Source organism: Achroia grisella, unplaced genomic scaffold (genome assembly GCF_030625045.1).
Source record: "Achroia grisella isolate CSIRO2021 unplaced genomic scaffold, CSIRO_AGI_Agris_v1 utg918, whole genome shotgun sequence".
Classification (NCBI taxonomy): domain Eukaryota; kingdom Metazoa; phylum Arthropoda; class Insecta; order Lepidoptera; family Pyralidae; genus Achroia; species Achroia grisella.
The window spans coordinates 1,813,493-1,838,122 of NW_026713067.1; the positions used below are offsets into that span (position 1 = coordinate 1,813,493).

A 24,630-nucleotide genomic window follows, 5' to 3' on the forward strand; every position below is an offset into this window, starting at 1 on the left:
AGCAATAGGGTAATTAGCCCATTGCTAGCAATATACCATGTCAGATTGGTTCCTCCTAGATACTATCGTGATAAATTAATGGTGAATTTACCACGATGGGCTGACTGTCCTGACGTCATGTCAACTTATCATCCGCTACTGGTACCTCGCCAGCTTTAACCGTTAGCGAAGGCGTTCCACCATTCCATTATCATCCATAAGTAAAAAAAACCTATAGTTACGTGTAATCTATTTTTCAGATATATTCCAAGAAAAATATAGTTTAAAATGTTTTTGGCAGAAGAGTTTTTAAATTAAAAAACTATGTTGGACAGAGTCCTTAAAAGGAATCTAAATAAAAAATATACTTAATTTTAAAGTACCTACCTACTTAAGTACAAAAATTATATCCTAAATAAGTAATCCAAAGTTTATTTAAATAATGTTGTTAATACTTCGCTTTAAGAATAATGCTTGTACATAGAGGCTTTACTCTCCATAATTTAGAAGAGTGTTTGTGTCTGTACTATAAGTTATGTATTTTTATTATGTACTTATAATAAGTTTGTATCCCAACATTAGAAGATATAAAATATATAGTAGGCACACAAAGACGCAGATATTTGTCAATGTAGATTCAGAAGAAATTTGGCTAATAGTCACGTTTTTTCACAATCCGTAGTATATTACGGTCGCCGATGGAAACCATAACAGTATTCAATAATAGTTCGGTGACATTTAGTCGTATTATGGCACCAATAAAAATTCTGTCACGCTGCTTGATTGGAGTCAAAAGCTCCCTGTACACGTGCAATGTGTGTGTGTGTTTATGTCAGCGTGTGCAGCTAGGGATTCCGTGACACGGGTCACCGTTTCCAAGAACTCGACTTGTCTTGACGTACCGCTGACAGGACTGGTTTTGCCGTTCCACCACGGCGCGGCAACATTGTATCTATGCTCGTCTCGTTCCCTCAGTCATATTGCGTGTCCCTGTCTCGCTCTATCGTCAATAAATTGGATGCGCGCACGCACGCTTCTCTATCCCCTCACTTCGATAAGAGTGATCGTGTTTTGAAATGGACGCCGCGCGTTCGGTAGCTGTACGGAAGGAGTAACGAATTTCCCATTGAAGTTTTACTTACGTTAAAGCTTCACAGTTCACAAGAGCTTTGTGTTATTACAAAGTAACATTAATTTTCAATATGCTATAGCTTAACCAATGTCTATGAACGTTTTAGAGTTAAATTGCATTATCGCAATAGACAAATGTATCTATTGTTTGTTTATTTATATTGTATGATGACCTACTGTTGTTACATTCACAGTAATGACTATTTTAGATATTGTAGTCACTATTCCCCATACTTGACAAGTTAGTGATCGCTGTTCTACTTATGACATTTAAAATGTTTAAAAAAGAATTATAATTGAATTGAATTTACCTGTATTTAAATCTAACCTGACAGAAAGCGCGCCTACTGTGGTTCACTGGGATTAATTTGCTCAATCAGTACTTTCCATGACACATCAAGAATATAAATTAACACAAAATTTTAGGTGTAGATCAGATTTGAACTCACTATCTTTAAGTCGTAGTAACCACTGGGCCATCGTGCACATACATAATCTGGAATATGATTTGCAATTCCATTAAATCATATATGTTTTGTTTCTATCTCAGAATATTATTTTTTTTCCAAACCTTGAATATAAACGGGATTATCTAAAGACATGCAAATTACATTGTTATTCATAATATCATAAAATGAAATCCTTTAATTAAATTTTAAATCCACAGCATATAATAGTAGTTAATTAATAAAAAGTTTAATTTGCATTTTCATAGGCAAATGATTATTAAAGTAGGTAGTATTTCTGGATGTTTATGTTTGTATGAAAGAGTGGTTTAAATTGATACAAATAATGTTGATATTGGACTTATAATGTTGATATTTCTACTCCTTTTGGTGTAAAAATATATAATACTAGAGGTATTGCAATTAGTTTACGTAAGACCTTAATGAATTATACATCTAAATCTTCCTCAGAAATCACTCTATTGATGGATTAAAATTGAATAAAAATCCGTTCACAAGTTTTTGAGATTATCGCGAAAATATAGACAGTCAATTTGATTTATTTGGTGGGTGACTATGTTTTATTATGTACTATATACTATATATGTATGTATGTATTATACGTATAAACCTTTTTAATCACTCTATCTACTGTTAAAAACTGCATTAAAATCTGTTACGTAGTTTAAAAGGTCTAAGCGAACAGATAGCGGAAGTGACTTCATTTTATACTATGTAAAGATATATTATTATGTAGATAATTAAAAATTATCTAATTTTTTTAAAATATTCTTATATTAACACATATCTTGAGATTTATTAATGTTCATTAGGAATGTCTTTTTAGGTAGTAATTTGGTCTAATTTGTAAAATAAAGCAAACTATATATAAATAAATAAATATAGTGACGGCATAGTACATTCTAGTCAGACCTTACTTTCCTATTTCAAAATTATATAGCTATTATACACACACTCCAATGACAATAATTTTAGCAAACCATCGCGCAAACTCTACAATTTAAAAACCCGAACACAAAACTGGACATTAACGTGGCCAATTAACTGAAGAATCTTATAATATCCGACTACCGTATAAACGCCATATTAAAAAGCAAGAACCGTTAGCAGCGATGCGTATGAGACGCCACTCGATTTCGTCACCATCGGAAACGCGAAGGTCCACTTTTTGTTGGTCAACTGGATGTGAATCATAATCGAAACTTGTACGAAGTGGCCCATGATGCTGGACGCTGGCGCCAGCAAACCACGCCCTGCCCCGCGGCTCTAGCACCAGTGATGTCTATTAATTATCCCCTAGTTGCATGATCTGCGTACTACGATACATTGCACCTGTTTTTGTGAAATGAAATTAACTTTTACAACGCCGAGGGCGCATTTTTCATCAAATGTCAAGAGAAATTCAAAGGGCCATTTCTATTTATATCGTGTACAGATTTGAACGTAAAATATCTACTATTAATTTATAACTTTAGCATAAAACTCACTATATCGTGATTTTTTCCGAATAAAAAAGTATGTTTGGCTATTTCTTAACTTTTTATGACATACAGATCATAATGAAGTTTAACGTGAAGATAGATTGTATCATAAAGAAGCTATCTTTTAAATCAAAAAATAAGGCTAAGTCACGGGTATGAAGTAGTATGATAGTACGCTGAGTAAAATATCAACATGTGCTTTCTTTCGTTCACTGTCATTATTTCCTTAAATCAAGAATACTGGTGCAAAGCATTTGAATAATGATAAAAAAATAAACATCGACGAAAAGGATGGACAATTAGAAATAAAACCCTATACCAAACAACTTTGGCATAATTCGCCTTTCTAATCAGAAGAGCCTAATGTTTAACATTGAGATGGTACAGGTTTTTAATGATGATGATGATGAGATTTTGCATTGTGATTTTTATAAAATGAATACTTTACAGATTTCATACAGGCTTTCTCTGTTTAATAGTATCCATAATCACGACTATAACAATAAAAAGCTCGGCAATAATGCAACTGGAAATTTACGAGCATCACGAGACAAGCTGAGGTGGAGCGAAATTGTTACAAGTCTAAGAGTATGTAACAAAGAAACAAAAACATGTCTTAAATTTGTGAAGTAAATAAACCTAAATAATTATTATCTTCTTTAAACATGAAGACAAAACAAAATTTCAAAGAAATTTTGTCGGTTCGACAATTTTTATGGCATTATTTATATGTTGATGATCATTACATATGAATTAAATAATTATGTGTATATGAAAATAGATGCATCATACTTGTATCGTATGTATAGATAAGTATTAGAAACGTAGTAGTACGACGAGACTTGGACGATCATAACCAATTCAACCATAAGTAGGTTACTCATCAAACCTGAAATTACGCATTGGTCCGGCAAATAGGTACTAACATTTACGGTCAAATTTGAATTTTATTATCAGAATGAAAACGTGTTTAAGTTTTTCGTAGACTTTAAAATGGAGTATAATCATATTCTTGAATTTAATAGAGTGAGTAAAATTTATTTAAAATATTTAAAGATACAACAAGCAGACGGTTTGTGATAGCTCTGCAGTTTTCCGATATGATCTTATAATAAATGGTCTATAAACACAAAAGTAAAAAGTTTAATTATAAACCGAACAGTGGACCTGGCAACTTGATATGTATCTTGAATAGCGTCACTTATAAAAAAAAAACAAAATCAGAAATTCCTATGAAACAAGCTACAGCAAGCATCATAGCAATGAATAATGCAAGTAAAACTACATCCAATGCTGGTTCAATATACTTGTAATGTAATTAAGGTTATGATATCAACTCCGCAAAGAAACTATTTTTAATTGAATTGAGACTTTACTGTCGTAAAGTTAAAATATTCACATTCTATACGAGACAGCGCGACTTAGAAGCCACACAACATGAGCACTGGCTTTTCAAATAATTTATTCAGTAAATGATAGGTGTTCAGCTAATCCTGTTACATTAACTCTCGGACAGGTTTTATAAAAAAAAATACTTGTTTACACACAAGATCGAAACAAAATTGACTACGCTCTGGCCTCTGTCAGACACGGCCCATATTACTAAATAACTAGTAAAAATTATCCGGTCGAAAGATTCGAAATAATAACGGGGCTTGGTTGTTTTTATTTTGATTTAATGATAGTAATAGGAACTGTTTAATGGGTTCGCCCCTGTAAATTCGTGGGAAGAGTTGCTTGTTGCGTTTTGAATAGGAATATTTTTTTACTTTGCATCTTTGGGATTTGAGCAGTTTGGGTTATTATAATGCCAGTATCTATGTTATTATAATGAAGACTATACTAAACCAATTACTCTGTCTATAATATGTTATGGATCGCAATCGCAAAAGTTGGAAGAATTATTGAAATTAGTAATGAGTGGTAAAGAGAGATTTTATTTCTGTATGTTTGCAATAGATAAACACAACAAAAATTGTATTGATTTGAAAAAATATTACACCTACAGCTATTATCAGCATGTAACATAACATGGGTCATGTTTTAACAAATGAATGTACTAGAGTTCCATTTTAAGACCTTTCAACACGATTATAATTTTTCCCGTCCGTCAAACCCTTCCATCCTCAGGGTCTTCTAGCGGATAATAGAATGTAGTAATGTTGAAAGTAAAACTTATGGATCACATCCAAAATCGTAGACTGTGTTCTAACACAAACCAACCACTGTTGATGTAAAAGGTGCCAAGTTGAAATTTATCTAGACTGGACATGACCGTCAAATACCGCTGGAGTAGTATGCAAAATTTACCATAGTATGTCTTTTATGAAACGTGAACATAATAAGCTCTATTTAGATGTGAACCTGAGTAATGGGTCTAAATATCTTAGATGGACTACCTAAATTAAAAGCCAGATAAGCTTTTTATTAAACATTTTGCTACAATAGAGTCTTCTGACTTTTCTAGAATTCTGGAACAGATATGGATGTAAAGCGTTTGCTGATGACGGTAATAATTTTAATTTACGCAATACCTATTTTTGTATTCCTAATTCTATTAGCTATATATTATATCTTTATGACACCTTATTATTCAAAGATAGATAAATCATAATCGCTTAAGCATAATATCAGTTTCTAATAGTAAACATAATGTTCTGTCAGAACATAGTGTCATTAATGATGTCAGTATTTTGTCGACTCCACTGATTAATATTGTTTTTTATTTGTTTCAGATACACAAAACCCCAGTCCTTTGCGGACTGTATCGGCAATGAGCTACCGCATGGTTGGGAGGAGGCGTACGATCCACAAATTGGACCTTATTACATTAACCATAACAAGCGTAAGTTTTTAATTCAAAATTCCTTTGTAAATCCTCGACTATGTTCGCAGAACCGTACCAAATTAAAACGAAGTTTGTAGTAGGAAACGATTAAGCTTTCGCCTGAAATGTTGAATTTGTTCTTTGATAGACTGTTTTGAGACATCATGCTGAAATTCGTGACAGGAATCACAATTTTTAAAAGTAAAGATTTGTTACATCTAATTAAAGCTAATATTTAGTATATGCTTTAGTATTTCTATTAAAATATGAACCAGTCTATTATTGATTCCAGCTATATTTATTAACTTATCTTGCAATGGATATATATGTCTACGTGCGAGATTATTAACAATAGACGACTTGATAAAAATTGTCATATTCATGACCATATGCTGACAATGCCAGACACGTTGGTTTGAATTCGTAATCAGCAATTCAATTTGAAATCTATACATATTTGCTTATTAAATATGAATTAATTTGAAGTTATAAAAATACCTACATAAATATATTAATTATGCCACTATAAAGCGTAGTAACATTTAGATCAACACTATATGTAGTATGTACTACCGTATTTATGTAACACGCGAGTTGACATTGACCTTAAGTGCCCGGATTTGGTTCAGTTTTTAATAATTATAGTTGTATCTTTATTGATTTATAAAATGGTAAGATTTATTTTTGTTTTGTGATATATATTATACTTACTTATAATAAACACTTGTCACGTAGGGAAGGTGGCGTGAAGTGGATATACATACATCTGATTTGTCTATTTGAATGTTGGTATCAAAATATTCTATTAATTAAGACTTTCTAAGTAAATTAATAAACATACACGTATGTTTCAAAACTACTTCTTACATATTGGTGAACATTAGTGCCAATATAATCAATTGGCTTTTTAGAAAACATACATACAGGCTTGAAATCTATTTCTTTTATACTTGATTCAGTTATGATTTTATCTATTTAACACCATGCCTTACTTTTTAATGCTTGTAAGTTCAATTCTCGTGCAATACAAAATTGTATTAGTATATCTTTTAGTCTAGGTCTTTTTTTTACAATATATTGTGACACAGGTTCATCTCCAAATAAAGTACTAAGTTATCTACTTACTACTTTATTTGTAGTTGTGTTATGAATAATAAAATATTGATGTATTTTAACAGCTGCTTTGCAAACACTTTACAAGCGTTTTTTAGCTTGGTCTTTAGTTCCTTACTTTCGTCTAGATGATGCTATGTAATATTTCAAGATTCTTGTTATATTTGAGTATGTAAGACATACAAGGCTACTACAATAAACAAGTCACAGGTACTTGTTTGAGATATTTTAAATTCTCACAGAGGTTTGTACCATCTATATTCTAGTCCTTATGCCTTACTCCTTGGTTTATTCAGTATGACGATTGAAAAATGCTCTACGCGGGGGGCATGTGAAGTACAGAGCTTTAGCTTAGTATATACTATGAATTATTGAACAGCTTGATTCGAATTCCTTATTGATGCACTCGTTTGAGTATGAAATCTTCGACCGAGGTACTTGGTTCGAATCTTTGGAAGTAGCAAAAAGTTGCGTGTTCTAATAAAGCTTATTTTTGCTAACTTTGGTAAACTTATTAGTGAATGTAATGATGCCAAAGAATCAACGACCGACATACTTGGTTCGAATCTTTGGAAATAGAAAAAAGTTACGTGGTCTTATAAAGCTTATTTAGGTTTACTTTGGTAAACTAAAATTAGTAAGGATGTCAAAAAATTGATTAAGGTTTATATTTTAGATTGTTACCTAAAATTTTATTTCAGGTTTACCATGTTACTAATTAATCACAAATATATATAAGGTTATAGAAATAGAAGTACCTACATATTTGAAATATATAAATGTGAGTAGTGATATACTAGGTAGTTAAAAATCGAAAAACCAAGTAAGTTAGGACATGCTTACGAAAATGTGTACATAGTTTTTCAAATTAGTCTTAGTTGACATTTTCAAGTCGAGTTTGTATTTCATATTGAACATATATAATAATAATCTCAGGACAATTCACATAGCGCCATCTAGACACAAGTTAAGCTAGCTAAAGCTTGTGTTATGGGTACTAGATTACTGATACAAATACATAGATAATTTTTTTTTCGTAAATACATAAAGCGTGTGGTGTCGCTGTAAGAATAGCACCACCCCCTCTCTTCCCGTGGGTGTCGTAAAAGGCGACTAAGGGATTCATCGACCAGTGGACGGGCAGCAGCGTCCTACTGAGTACCTACCATCATACTGCGATCGCCAACCCGCATGCCAAGCGTGGCGATTATGGCAATATCCCCCCAAATGAATTTACACCCAAGGCCCCGGCCCCCAGTCCCCGGCGGCCCCGCTAGTCTTGATCATGGTAGCGGTCATGGAAACGGCGGGGCAGGGGGTGCGAAGAATCTCCGGGTAAGACCAGGCTACCACAAACGACGACCACTGGCCCTGGCAACATACAACGTTCAAACACTGCGGACCGACGAAAAGTTAACTGAACTGGAGGAAGAGTTGAGCAGATTGCACTGGCATGTCGTGGGATTATCTGAAGTCCGAAGAAAAGGGGAGGACTCGATAGTCCTGAAATCGGGCAATCTGCTTTACTTCCGGGAGGGCGATCAACTGTCCCAAGGCGGTGTCGGGTTCCTCATCCACAGGTCCCTTGTGAATAATGTTATCAAGGTCGAGAGCGTGTCGACTAGGGTAGCGTACCTGATACTCAGAATTACCAAACGGTATTCATTGAAGGTCATCCAAGTGTACGCTCCAACTTCGACGCACTCCGACGATGAGGTTGAGGCTATGTATGAGGATATCTCCAGAGCCATACATAGTACAAAGACTCATTATAACGTTATCATGGGGGACTTTAACGCAAAATTGGGCAAACGAAGCGGTGATGAGCTGAGAGTGGGGCAATTTGGTATCGGTGATCGGAACTTCCGAGGTCAAATGCTGGCCGACTTCATGGAGAAGGAGAACCTCTTTATGATGAACTCCTTCTTCAGGAAGCCGGAACACCGGAAATGGACGTGGATTAGTCCCGATGGTGCCACAAAAAACGAGATAGATTTCATCTTGTCAACGAGAAGACAGATTTTCAATGATGTCTCTGTGATCAATGCCGTCAAAATTGGAAGTGATCACCGGATTGTAAGAGGCACATTGAATCTGAATCTGAAACTCGAACGATCCAGACTGATGAAATCTACGCTCCGCCCTACACCTATACAGATCCAAAACCCCGAACGCTTTCAGCTAGAATTGCAAAACCGTTTCGAAAGCCTTGGTGACTGCGTTGACGTGGACGATTACAACAACAGGTTCGTGGAAACTGTCCGTGCGGCTGGGTCTAAGCACTTCAAAACCCGCCGCGCAGAAAGAACCGGAAAAATATCTATCTCTACCCTCAAATTGATGGATGAAAGGCGAAGTATGGTCCTGCAGTCTCCGACTGACGCTTCTCAGTATCGGCAACTTAGCAGGCAGATCTCTAAGTCCTTGACTCGTGACTTACGCCACTTTAACACAAATTGTGTAAAGGAGGCTATTGAGAGAAACAAGGGCCTAAAAGTCTTTAACAGGGATCTGGCTGCCGGACAGAGCCAACTGACGCGACTTAAGACGGATGACGGCAGGATCGTTTCGTCTAAACCCGAACTTTTGAGGGAAATTGAGAAGTTCTATGGACAGTTATACAGGACAACACGGGCACCTGTTAACAACACGGCGAAAGACCCTAGAGCCAAATTAACCCGACACTATACCGAAGATATCCCGGACGTCAGCCTGTACGAGATTGGTATGGCTCTTAAACAACTTAAAAACAACAAGGCGCCGGGCGATGATGGAGTTACTGCTGAGCTTCTGAGGGCTGGAGGTAGACCTGTTCTACGAATCCTCCAGAAGCTATTCAACTCCGTCATCCTCGAGGGCAAAACGCCTCAAGCATGGCAAAGGGGTGTGGTGGTTCTGTTCTTCAAGAAGGGAGACAAATCGCTTCTGAAGAATTTCAGACCCGTAACACTGCTGAGCCATGTTTATAAGTTGTTTTTGAGAGTCATCACGAATCGTTTCGCGCGCAGGTTTGACGACTTCCAGCCTCCCGAACAAGCCGGGTTTCGAAAAGGCTTCAGTACCATAGACCACATTCATACGCTGCGGCAGGTAATTCAGAAGACCGAAGAATACAACCTGCCACTTTGCTTGGCGTTTGTGGACTATGAAAAAGCCTTTGATTCGATCGAGACGTGGGCTGTGCTACAGTCTCTCCAGCGGTGCCAAATTGACTATCGATATATCGAAGCGTTGAAATGTTTGTATGAAAACGCCACTATGTCAGTTCGCCTCCACGACCAGAATTCGAAGCCTATCCAACTGCAGCGAGGTGTCAGACAAGGCGATGTCATATCGCCAAAGCTGTTTACCGCTGCGTTGGAAGATGTCTTCAAGCTTCTGGACTGGAGCGGGCTGGGCATCAACATTAACGGCGAGTACATCAATCACCTTCGATTTGCCGACGATATCGTGGTCATGGCTGAGACCCTGGAAGACCTTAGCAAAATGCTCGAAGACCTCAGTAGAGTCTCACAAGGAGTAGGTCTTAAAATGAACACGGACAAGACGAAAATTATGTCAAACGTCCATGTCGTACCTGCTCCCGTAAAAATCGGAGATTCTACACTCGAAATTGTCGATCACTACGTATACTTAGGGCAAACTATCCAGCTAGGTAGATCCAATTTCGAGAAAGAGGTCAATCGTCGAATCCAACTCGGATGGGCAGCGTTCGGGAAGCTCCGATATATCTTTTCGTCCAAATTTCCGCAGTGTCTCAAGACGAAGGTTTACGACCAATGTGTGTTGCCAGTGATGACTTACGGAACAGAGACGTGGTCGCTAACTATGGGCCCCATCAACAAGCTCAGAGTCACTCAGAGGGCAATGGAGAGGGCTATGCTCGGAGTTTCTCTGCGTGATCGAATCAGAAATGAGGAGATCCGCAGAAGAACCAGAGTGACCGACATAGTCCGAAGAATTGCGACTTTGAAGTGGCAATGGGCAGGGCACATAGCTCGTAGGACAGATGGCCGTTGGGGCAGTAAAGTCCTCGAGTGGCGACCACGGACCGGAAGACGCAGCGTGGGAAGGCCTCCAGCAAGGTGGACCGACGATCTGGTCAAGATCGCGGGAAGGCATTGGATGCGAGCAGCGCAGGACCGATCGTCGTGGAGATCTTTGGGGGAGGCCTATGTCCAGCAGTGGACGTCTTCCGGGCTGCGATGATGATGATGATGATGAAATACATACATATTATACATAGAAAATACCCAGACCGATACAAACAATCATACTCATGAATACAAATATTTGTGCCTTGCGAGGAATCGAACCCGCGACCATCGGACGTAAAGCGGTGTGCTAGACCGCTAGCAATCAGCAAAAAAAATCTATGTGGTATCAGTTATTTAGTATAGCATAACATAAACTTTACATAGCTTAACTTGGGCGCTGTGTGAATTGTCTTGATCTAGATGGCGCTGTGTGAATTGTCCTGAGATTATTGTTATTGCTATTCATTATAAATTTGGAACTTTATTAAATTCACTACGTAAAGCTACTAAAATAATGTTGTTACTACCGTAGAACTTTGCATAGGTAATTGGTCCGATCTATTCCATTTACTCGAGAGTATTATGTTGGTTGCCTAGAATTACTGCAAGAATGTTCTATCAACTATTTCATTGTTACTGTTATCACCATTTATAAATAGTTATTTACATTTCAAATTGTCTCTGCATTTATTGTACTTATTAATTCTACAGACCATCTTGTCGTTTTACAATGAATTAACTTTAAATTTTCCTTACTTTGCAATAATAATAAATAGTTTTATATTATACTTATACACTTAATATAGCTTGCTGTATTACTTGAATAATTGTTTACGATAAAGAATGACGAATGTTTATTTATATTCACAAATTTGTTCCATTATGTCTCAACTTTATAAGAACATTATTACCAATGTCTGGAAATATGCGTAATAAATATGAATTAAAAAAATAAATTATTATCATAATTATTACGTAAGACTGTAGTCTTATAGTGAACTAAGATATAGATAATAATAACACTGGACAATTCATACAACGCCATTTAGTCCAAGTTAGGCAGAGATTATAGATAGAAATACCTAAATATATTTTTTGTTCATGTATATATGTATAGAAATACATAGAAAAATCCAGACCAGTACCAACAATCATACTCATGAATACAAATGTTTGCATTGTTTGAGGAATCGAACCCGCATTCATCGACAGTTGTTATCTATTCCCCTAGACCAGCTAAGCACTCATATTAGCCAGACAGAAATTTTCTCATCTAAATTTGATAGAATTTTTAGACTTTAATATTAAAAGTTTATTTGTAAACTATACTGAAAAAGTTTAAGAAATTTCTAAATGGTCGGATTAGATATACATAATTCTATTTATCTGCTTAAAATAGAGTGAGATCTTCTGTAGATTTTTGTATATGAATACGTATTTCATTTTTAAATTTACTTGATTAACTCTATGTGTATGAGTATATTATGTTTAGTTTTAATAAATTCAGATTACCTTTTTTTTTCTGCTAAGCAGTGTAGTGATTAGGCAGTGAATTAACAGGATAAGAGGCATGACATCTTAGTTCTCAGATGTGGCAACACCTAAGTGGCATCACAAATATCATGCCATGTTGGCATCACAAGTGTGATGTCTGTAGTGCTGTTTATCAACAGATAGGTGACGGTTACATTACTATCAGCCAGCATCGCTTGTGGCTTGTTTGTCATTCTAAATGAATACATAAAAAAATTAGGTACAATACTCTTCACTTGTCTCTCTGGACTCGTAAAGAACCGTGTATTTTTATAATTATTCAGCTCAATGAAAAACCTCATTCCTACATACCAAGTAATATTAAAGTCGGCTCACATTATCAAGTTCTGATCCGACGGTTTGTGCTAACGACGGCTTTCGATTGGTTGCAACGCCCCGTCCTCTTGTACATGCCAATAATATGGCATCGTCGGCACGGACCGTCGGGTCAGAACACGATAGTATGAGCCCACATTAAGAACGAAACGAACACCTGCTGACATTGGCCTGGCATTCCTGGCGAGACACCTCAAATAGTTGCTGATTTTCGCACGCAGTTCACGCACGGCATCCATTATTCAATGTCCAGGGATGTTTTCTCGCCATTTTCTCGGGTTTTTCGTTGACCACCCGTCGTTATAATATTGATGGTTCCTTATTTATTACGTAAGATTTACTGTTACTTTTAAAGTTATGGCCTATTGCAGATTCAATATTTTTCGGAATATGTGTGTTTAATTGATCGTTTGTATGTTTGTCTATATGTAGCACAAGATGAATTTGTCTATTAGAAGAAATATATTCTGTTTATTTATCTTATAAATATAGTTAGCTTATTGCTAATTGTAGATAGTCATTTTTAATAATTATTTTATCGTTTACGACTACTAACTCTCCCCTTATTTCGTGGGATATAATTTTATTTTTGGTTAGTTATCGGTGTTACCGGCACCAGAGAGTCTTTCAAAAATACATAGAGACGTGATACTTATGAAACCTCTCTTTTTGCACCGGAGCTTATAAATAATTGTAAATATATAGATATGTGCATATTGTACACGGTCTGGAATGTGAATTGTAATACGATGAAATCTTTTTGCGACATTTGAATATATATTCCACAGTTAATTACTAAACGATTAAATTTGCATTTACATAGCCAGATCATTAGTAAAGGCGATATTTCTAGATTCAATTTACGTTTATTTGCAACGTCGTTAGGGGAAGAAAATATGTCGATAATATAGAACAACAGGCAAGACAAGGCTTTACATGAAATTATTGACATGTTATTGCGAACAATCAGATTGGTAGGTAAGTTATCTTATTAGGTAATGGAACGAAATTGGATAAATTAGAACCAAAGTACTATCCCACTATTGGACAAAATTAAAGTTAGTCGTTAAATCATCACGTCTAGTTATAATGACTATTAACATACATCAAATTAATGGTATCATTAATGAGTTCTAAATAAGGCTTTGTAATGGTAAGAAATATTTTTTTGGAAATGGATAAACGTCATCATTACATAGTATAAAACAAAGTCGCTGTCGCTGTCTGTCAGTCCTTATGTATGCTTAAATCTTTAAAGCTACGCAACAGATTTTGATTTTTTATTTAATAGATAGAGTGATTCAAGAGGAAGGTTTATATATATAATATATGTACACCCGGGCGAAGCCAGGGCGAGTAGCTAGTAAACTATAAAGAAAACATTTAGATGAATATAAGTAATAATATTGCTGATATACCAATGAGTATTGCGACGGAATCGAAGTTGCGACTATCGAATCTGCTGCAGCGTTAAAACTGCTAATGTGACAGTTCAGAGGAATATAGAGGAATTATGACACAATAAATACATATTAATATATAAAAATCTCGTGTCTTTATCGAAACTTTGTCACATACAATGTCATAAAGTTCCACATTTCATAAGAAAATAGAGAAATTATCAAATTTACGAAAAATACCCTTCGTAATTTTGACACACACGCCTTAACCAATTTTTTGGTTATACTTGATAGGTCTGGAAATGTAGGTCTTAAACTATTTTTTATATCACTAGGTGATAAGGGCGGCCATATCCAGAAATAACTTATATCCCAAAACGACTGTTGCCGGGTCACTATGTACTAGACATATGTATATATATTAATATAGGCACGTACAAGTAGGCTCTGATGTAAGTGCTTCCTCGTTGTTATATTAAATTTCGCAGTAAATTAACTGGCTAATAACTTAAGTTTATTGACGAGCCATTTCTAATAACTTACGCCATTACCTAACTGATAATGGCTGAGTTATTTTAATTTATTTCCAACATGTTGGTACTTTATTTACGGTGCAGTTGCCATGGTCAGTATTCTCATAATTTTGCCGGGAACATGCGTGCGCGCAGGTTTCTGTCCCATTTGCTATGGCAATAGAATTGCAGAAAAGGATACAAATTCTGGTTACGTATGCACTGAAATCTGTATGCATTTTAATCAGTTTCTTGAATGTTACAGTTTTTTGTATAGCATTTAATTATTTATCTATAATTGCTTAATTTACAATATTTTTTAGTTTAAAATTGATTATTTCAATAAATGATAGATTTTTTTATAGCAGCGTAAAATTGAATTTAATGATCATATTTGTTGATGTAAGAAAGAAGAAAAATTTATACTTTTGCGGTAAATTACATATATTCCAAGGGGAGAATATTTTTATTAAATTTAATATTGATATGTATATGTTCTATTAAACGAGCTGTAGCCTCGTTCTTACTTTGAAAAAAAAAACTGAACCGTACACATGAATCCTAAAAATGAAAAATTTTTGCATTTTTAAGATAGTTATCATCGAGTTCATTACCCATTCACGATTAAATGCGCAGTGTTGAAATTAAATATTGCTATTTTTATTGAAAATGTTTATATTTCTCGAGTTTATGCACCTTTCACCTAGCAATATAAAGTGGTAATCTTGACGTGTATTCTAATAAATAGCTGTTACAGTAAAGAATGTTGGTGTCTAAGTGCGTTGTACTCGTAAATTGCGCAGTAGCAGCTACATTGTCGTTATTTGCAAGTCTCCCAACATAAAACGGCCTACACACGGTTTTAAGATCAGAGGCAATATCGGAGCTGTGGCGGGGAGCGATCTAGATTATCGTTGTGTAGAGACATCAGAGCTAATAATATTGATGATTTTGGGGGCATTAGAATCAGGGGGTAATATCGGTATAGTAGTGGGGAGAGCTTTAGCTCGATTCCTAGACCGCCGCTCGTGTAGCGAAATTCGGACCTTATCTTATACGTCGTAGAAACAATTTTATCTGCAATTAGGTATTAATTCCTAAATTCAGAGGCAGTATCTGATCAGTGTTGGAGAGCGTCCTGTATCTCTACCTAAATCGCCGCGTCTGTAGCGGAGTCAGAACCGATGTGAATTCCGAGCCGATTTTAGTAACGTGTGTCGGTCGTTTTATGGAGACGCTCCTTATGTATACGGCTAGGGACCACTTGAAGCCGTGTTTTACTCATGTAGATGCATCGATAGCGTCCACCCGAAGGCAACATTATCGTTACTTATCGTCTAGATGCCACGTTGCTAATTAGTAATTAAAATAATTTATGAAATTTGTATTCCTTGCGGTACTTGCTAGCTGCAAGATGTTATTTTTAGTTTGAATTGCTTGTATTGTATACAATTTCACAGTATCAGTGCGTGGAGTTATTAATAAGCCCTCATATGGTAACAGGTTGTTAGTTTTAGCACAAATAAGAGAATATTACATTGTTTTTCTTTTATTGTTGCTCTTGTATATATTACTTTATTTCGTTTTAACTAACAAAGAATCATGTTATATATTTAATCTATATTTGTTTATCTTTGCATCTGTGGTGTCATCGTTTCCAAACAGACAGACCGATTTTGATGCGTGTTATTGTTTGTAAATGTGACGGAGATGGTTCTTAGTTAAATCATGAAGTGTTTAAACACTATAAATTTATTTTCTAGTTAACTATAACATTTCTGTAACTTATTATATATTTTTTTAATTTCAATTTACTTATAATAATAAAATAAATAAATTCAGAATTTATATTACTGAATAGCAGTAATAGTAGAAAGTAATAGATACTATACTTTCTTTTTTTTTTTTACAAAAATGTGGAGTTATGCAACATTATATCTTTAAAAGAGCAACCATAAGTTTCTTGTTTATTCATCACAGCCATCCAAAGCATTTGGAATTATTCAAAAGTGCTTAAAATTGATTGTGTTTATTTAAATAAAGTTTATTTATATTCCATTCTTATGTAAATTTTTTACATTAACTATTTTTAGACAGTTTTTTTATAACTATTTTCTTAAAAACGTGTCCATTTCTATAAAACTATGTAGTCTATTTTCTATTGTTATTTATGTTTCCTTATTAATATTAAAACTTTTATCTATACATATCATTAAAATGTAATCTCCGTCCGTATGTGGAAGATATGAGAAAAGTCATAATTAGGGGATTTTCACACAATAATAGAACCGAAAAGAATAATTTTACATCTATTTATTTATACGTGTTATACCCAGAATACGGTTCCCGATTCGAATACGGTTTTTAATAATATATATTTATTGTAGTACACTTGTCTTAAGAGTGTTTGTTTTTATCAGTATATGAACAGAAAATATTAATATTCCTGGACAATTTAAACAGCGCCGTCTACTCCCACGGTTCTCTTCTGTTATGGGTACTAGACAGTTTTTTTTGTAAATACATCCAAAATATACTAAGAAAACACCCGGACCGATACAAACAATCATGCTCATGAATACAAACGTTTGCACTGTGCGAGGAATCGAACCCGCGACCATCGGAAGTAAAGGTATGCTAAACCGCTAGACCACTGAGCCCGTCACTTCCTACCTATGGTATTCGGAATAAAATCTATTGTTATTCCAAATACCATACGAAGTAGTAGCCTTAGCTAGTTAAGAAATATACTCTTGCACGTGGTCTTAACTATTGACGTCATTTGAATTCCTTTGAGAACGGACAGATATTGAAATTAGTTCTCGTGTTTTGTATATAACAGTAGTGCTAATGAAAATGGATGTTGTCTCCACAGTGAAATAAGGCTTCCTTTTATTTATATCTCTTCCTAGTGCTTTTATGGCTTTAACATTTAAATATTCACTAGTATTAATACCGTATTTTAAATAATCACGTACGTGCCGATGGAATTTAGTTATGAATTTGAAACGACTTAAGCGATTAGGATTTAGATAGGTGATTTCGTCATTTTCTAATTCTAATCTTGACATATGTATTTCTTTGTATGTATGTGTTTTTTACCTATCTAAGGCTAACAGACTGGACTGAATGCAATGAAAGTGTGTGATTATATTTTAATGGGTTTCTGGATAGCTTGAAGATACAGTTGGAGCCGATAGGTGTTGGTTTTTTGCCCGGTCCGTTAGTAATTATTGTAAATAGTTATATAAATAAAAATCTTAAAAATTAATACTTAACATTTGGTCTATTTTTCAAGTGCAATGGCAATGTCGATTTCAATTCAATTCAGTTTTGGTCTTTTAATCGTAATCAAGCCTAGTCTGATGATAATGTCAATATCTCGCCGGTCTAGCGGTTTAGTTCCAATGGTCACGGCTTCAATTCTTCGCACGATGCAATTTGTATTATTGATATGATTGTTTGTATTGGTTTGGCTGTTTTCTATGCATGTTATATATGTATTTACAAATTGATAAGATTTTGTATTAGTTATTCAATATCCATAGTAGTAAATACTGCTTTGTGTGGGACTAGATGGCACTTTGATGGATTGTACTGGTTTATTATTATAATTATTAATTAGTGCTACCATTGAATACGAAATATTATTTTACGTCGTTAAAGTATAATTGAAGACTATGCAAATAGTAATAATAATCATCATCATCATCTGCTTCTTCCTTATCCCATTTATTTGTGGTCGGCGTAATATGTTTTTCTCTTCCATTCATCTCTGTTCGCAGTCATCTCGTTATTTACTCCCATTCTTACCATATCATCATTCACACAGTCCATCCATCTCTTTTTCGGTCTTCCCCTCCCTTTATAACCACCCACATTCACATGTAACACCATCCTTAAGATATGATCTTCATTCCCACGAATTACATGCAAAGAGTAATAATCGTCATATTTATTTGTCTCAAATAATAAATTATTACAATTGTAATAAAATAAAATTTAGAAGTAATAATCGTGACTTGTTAACGATGATGATGATGAAACGGTGTTTGTCCACCCTCTCTGCTATTCTGTTATAGTCTTTATTAGTAAATTAATACAATAGTTAGCACTTGAGTTCTAAATAGTCTTCTACTAACAATATAAACATAAGAAATTGACAGTAACATAACAAAATAACAAACTAATAATTATTAATTAAACATAAAAATTCGACAATAACAAAATTATATAGAAACTAAAAATAATTCAGGATTAAATAGTAGTTTGGATCGGAATTAGTTTCCAGAGTGCGGGTCGTTTAAAGGAATATATTATTTCAATGCGAATGAGGAATACCAAAGTGATAAAGTCATTAAATCCAATAAATATATTGCTTAGTGGCAAAAGCTTGTAAACCTTACTTTGTATAAATGACTACTCCTCTAGTTTATGGTTTCCAGAGCCTTTATCGAGGTATGCGATCTCCCCTATACCTATTTCTGCATACTGTTGCAATATTTATATGCTTCAGACAAACTGCCTTTTATTGAATGCTATCTGGTGGAAATTTTATACATATATTTAGCGAAACGATGTTTTTACAATTAATGTTTACGCAGAAGAAATTGTGTATATATGTATCGTATGTACTCATTAAATAATTCATAAGACCATCATCTTTTCATTACCCCATAATATTTGGGGTTGGCGTGATATGTTTTTCTCTACCATTCATCTCTGTTCGCAGTCATCTCATTATTCACTCTTTCTTGACTTCATCTTTTAAACAGTCCATCAATATCTTTTGCGGCCTTCCTCTAAAACCCTTGTAAATATAATACATATTCCATGAGTACTTCTAAATAACAAATAATACAAATATATATAACTATATATATTAGTGGTACCCTGCGAATTATTAATATACGTATATATTTCTTTATATAAATGTTTTATATACATTTATTTGTGGGAATAAGTTTAATTAACCAAATCTGCTGTCACTACTTGACATGAGTTACTTAAGATGCATATCAGACATGTAATTTCGTTTGTGTGTGGCCTTTGTTTTCTACTGTTAACTTGTCACGTGCATTACTTTTATTTATGGTAGGCACTGGCGGTCGTTTCTTTGTTATTCTCTATAACACTTCGACATGTGACGATTTCTTTTGAATTGTTAACTAATACGTGAGGGCTGGTCACGATTTTAATGTGGTTTATGACGATCCTTTTTCTATTAACCTAATATACATATGTGAAACTAGATCGATTATTCATAGATTAATTCTAAATCTGTGGTAGCGTTTTTATTTTGGATTACTATAATGCTGTTATATGCAGCTGGAATTTACAGCTGCACCGAAAGATAGGGGGCGAGTGCAGATGGCGCTCCAAACCTACGGAAGGACTTATGAGCGGCTGAACGCCAAATCCCGCCTGACAAATACGACTTTAGTCAGAGGGCACTGCTAGGGGTTCGGACCTTGGCTCAGGTCGTCGTAATTTTGATCCCCGTTTGAATTGGATGGGGGATGATAGATCGGAGGGGCCCTTTGTATGTACTATTACAAAGTGGATTTCTATTTAGGAGCTATATAGAAATCCACTTTGTAATAGTACATACCTAAAATACATCCTGTAATTTAGCAATTATATACGAAACTTTGTAATTTTTATAATGTGAAAGTGATAATATTTGTTTACCAATTGATATTTAAATAACTAAATTAATCGTCAAGAATGATGATACACCTGTGGTGAGATAAGGCAGTGAAATTACAGAATAGAATTTTGATGTATATGCTTTCAAACGAATTTAGTGAAAAGTTGTTAATTTGAAATTACAAACAGAGTACTTCTATTTTATTTATTTGTATAGATGCTATATTTTCTAAAACTGATATAAATTACGTGCTTTCCTGAGTAGAAATTTTTATTTTAGTGTTTAATTTTTATTATCCATAGGTTGCTGGTTTAGATCCGGCTCGAAGGACGAATGTTGACGAATTGAAAATGACGAATGAAACATTGGTCCTTCGATTCTGCTAGATATTGATTAATGTTTAATCAAGTACGAGCAGTGGTCTTGATAGCCAAATGCGAACTGATTTTTAGTGAAATATGAAATGTTAAATGTAATGTTCATGTTGGCAAATAATGTACGATGCTAGCTCGTACAAGTACAGTAATTTGAGTAATCTGCATCATAGTATACAATGTTTCTTTAGTCCCTCATTAAATGCTATTGAATATGATGCAAATCAACAATTGTGCACCTATTGTTAGATTTATCAAGCGATAAATTACAAATTGTGCTGTTGAATGAAGGTAATAGCTGATGGGGTTTTGTGTGAGTTGCCTGTACATATCAGATACCAGTATAATTTATTTACGAACAGTTCATGTAGATGTTTCTCATCGTCGCAAGTTCGATTCTCGCACGGTACAGACCTTTGTATTTGTGAATATGATTGTTTGCGTTGGTCTTAGAGTGTAATACAACTGACAGAGGGAATGAAATACTTAAATACACTCTATTTTGTGTATATATGGTACATATATGTAACTGAAACATGCTTCCAAGATAGACAATTTCTGCTATTTATGCCACTTATTTCTTATTATTGTTATTACTGCGACTATTCCTGACCTCGGTGGTCTATCGGTTTTTAGTTCAGCTCTTTGCTTCCGATTGTCGCGGATTCAATTCCCACACAGGGAAATTACAGGGTACGTTAGCATGACATATATGTCTTCCGGAATGATAATCCTCGAGTTGTACCACAGACGTCACATGATGATGGTCTCTATGGTGATAACTACCACTTACCGTCAGGTGGGATGCTATTCCAGTTACATAAATAAAAAAAAGTCTGCGGAATATATGTAGAAGTCAAATTGCATCGAAATCTTAAATTTGTTGTTTATATTAATCTGATTTGTTATCACGAGTTGTTATCAGACGAGACAAGGGCTGTCACAATGATAAAATTCTTTGATGTTTTTTCCTATAAATTGTAAGCTAGATGTTTTCAATTAAGTGATAAGCATTAATACGTGAAATGAAATGTTATGTAACATTTTATGCGCCAGTTGTCATTGTAGACTTTATGACGATGCATATAGGTTTTAAATTAACAAAATATATCCAAAATGTAATTACATTTTTAATGAATACGTTACAATTTGACATATTTTGTCTGTTGATGTTTATCTAAGCAGTCGATGTGTTTATGTTCTGTCGATTATGAAGTAATTTATGGTATTTTAGTTACCTCATCATTATTGTATTACATTATATATAATTTAAATAGTATATAATAGGAATAACTAAAAGCTATTTTATGGTAACTTTGGGTAATAAAAATCCTAGTTAAGTAGGTACTTACAAAGTAATAAATAACCCCAGATGAACAAGGTCTCCTAACACAAATAATTTATTAAAATAAAAGAAAATCGCAGCCCTGTCTTAAAAATAATGTAAAAAGATAATGAATGGAATTATGATCTATATCTATTATTACTCTTATTATAATTGAATTTAGAAATCTACAAATAATTCTTGTCGATACATTTTTATGTGTGCTCTCTAAGGTGGTAATGGTGGGAATCCTTAAAATTGGTTGTAGCAGGCATATAGTTAAAAAATTTAAATATTTTAAGCCAGAGTGGTGGCAATCAAGCATGCGGTTGATTGAATGGTAAATGGTTACCGTATCCTATGGACGCCTGAAACATGAGTGTGACATACGCGTAATGACCCTTAAGAAATTTTAATAACCTTCTTGAATAGTCAAACAATCAGATTTATGTGTATAAAATTCAGAAGTTTTAATTTGTGTAAGAGACGAAATTCCATCCAAGAAGGGTCCATCGTGTGGCAGAGAGCGAATTTCCCCCAGTCCCCGGGACACCCTGACGGTGTAGGTTTAAGGGGTCGATTCAACGACGTACGCCAACACACACATTATTTGCTCATGTTTCTCTGCCTGCCCAGCCAAATATGATAGGACCTCGCTAAAGCAGCTTTAGATACACGTTCTAGTATAGAACTTACTGCAGTTCTAAATAGGCCAAGATCTTTTAGAAGATACCTCTCGCTCCCACATCGACCGCTCATAAATTAACCAAGTAGCCATTTTATTGAAATGTTAGGTACGGAAAATAGTGTTACCAGGATGAATTTATATTAACTGGCAACCCTAAGTTGTCAGCAGCGTTTCGGCCTTGCCGGGTTCAGAATTGAGAATAATAATTGAAAGATCGCCTCGCTTGCGCACTTTGGCTGTCACGCGGCGTGCGAATGATAGAGGAATGCAGATGACAGTGATGTGGCCAATGATTGGTTCCTGTAGCTATGCTTGATGATTTTAACCTCTGTACTCAGCGTTAGGATATTGCCCCAAATGACGATGAACATTCCGCGCGTCATGATTTTCTTGTACATGTTGGGTACGATATAAATGTGATTTTGTACAAAAAACATACTTTGACCGAAAACCTGAGAGATGAAATAATTATTCAGTGTTTATAAATACATGAGAAATAAAATATAATTAATAGAAACAATGGAAATTGCTTCACTCAGCTTTATGGCAATGTTATAATAGCATATTCTATCTGACAATGCAACTGATTTCTTGTGTTATCATTATGAAATAGATAGGGTGCCATAAATTTTAATTTTAGAATTTACAAAAATAATAATAATAATTCTAGAAATAAATATTTTAATATTTAAATTAAGAAAAAAATTTAATTTATTTTATTATAAAATCGTTTATTATTGTTTGAGTTGTTGGATTACAATGAATGAGTAGAGGGTAAATGAACTCTGTTTGGATATAGCAAAATTTCTCATATGTTGGTATTTCAGAGTACTATAAGGTATCATACCTACGTACCCTTTAATTTCACTGTCATGTCTCACCTTTCAACTGAGACACAGCTTACACAGAACTGCTTAGCAAGTGAAGGTACGGCTGAGGTGACGTATAAATTCTGTATAAATTATTTATCAATAAACTATTAGTGTTAGAAACCGACAAACTATATTTAATGTGTAGGTAACGCGAAAGTTTATACTGAATAACTATTACTCACTATTAACATTGTTATCAGCTGTTATCAGTATTACGTGTAACCCGCGCCCGCGCGATTGTGACGTATTATCATCGCAATGCAGTAAGTACAGATAATATCGATTTATTAACGAATACCAACAAGTTATTACCATTGTAAAAAAAATCGCTAATCGCCGGTTAATCTTGAAGATTTTTGCGCGTTGAGTCATTCTTGAAAGGAATTTTTTCAGGGTCGTTAATTATCTTATAGATTGTTAACAGCAATATAGATCAAAATGTATATATATGTGATAGGCGCCGTCATATACCATTTCATTAATTATTGTACTAAGGCGCGGCATATACCTATAGGGTGAGTAGTAATCCATAAAAAAATGTCACTGGTTCTATACTTGATTTATTTCTATACTCTATCTGTTCTATACAGGGAGAGGATGAAAGGGGATGACGGTAAAGCGAAAAAGGATTATAAAGGACCAAACTGAAAACATGTCGCAATACTCATAAAACTGTTTTTTTTTCCAAACAGTGTTTATAATAAAAAAAAGGACGTTCATAGATACTGTGAGGTCACATAATCAATTTAGTATGAAAGATTACAATTTATTTTCAGTGCCAAAAATGAATATTTGGTTTATAATGGAAGTCACACAATAGATGCAAATTATATGTGTTTGTAGTTAATAGAAAATAGATGAGGAAAAATGTTAACGATGAATTTATCAGAATTATTATTGAGGGAA

The 24,630-nt window shown here is 34.4% G+C and overlaps 1 protein-coding gene across 1 annotated transcript in view; it reads left to right on the forward strand.

The window, feature by feature from the left end:
* The window catches only part of LOC131853930 (protein WWC2-like), a 40,207-nt gene that overhangs the window by 12,650 nt on the left and 2,927 nt on the right, over nucleotides 1–24,630 (forward strand). Inside the window, exon 2 of the mRNA XM_059205019.1 lies at nucleotides 5,794–5,903. Within this exon, the coding sequence (XP_059061002.1) occupies nucleotides 5,794–5,903 (110 nt within the window). The remainder of the gene's footprint in view (nucleotides 1–5,793; nucleotides 5,904–24,630) is intronic.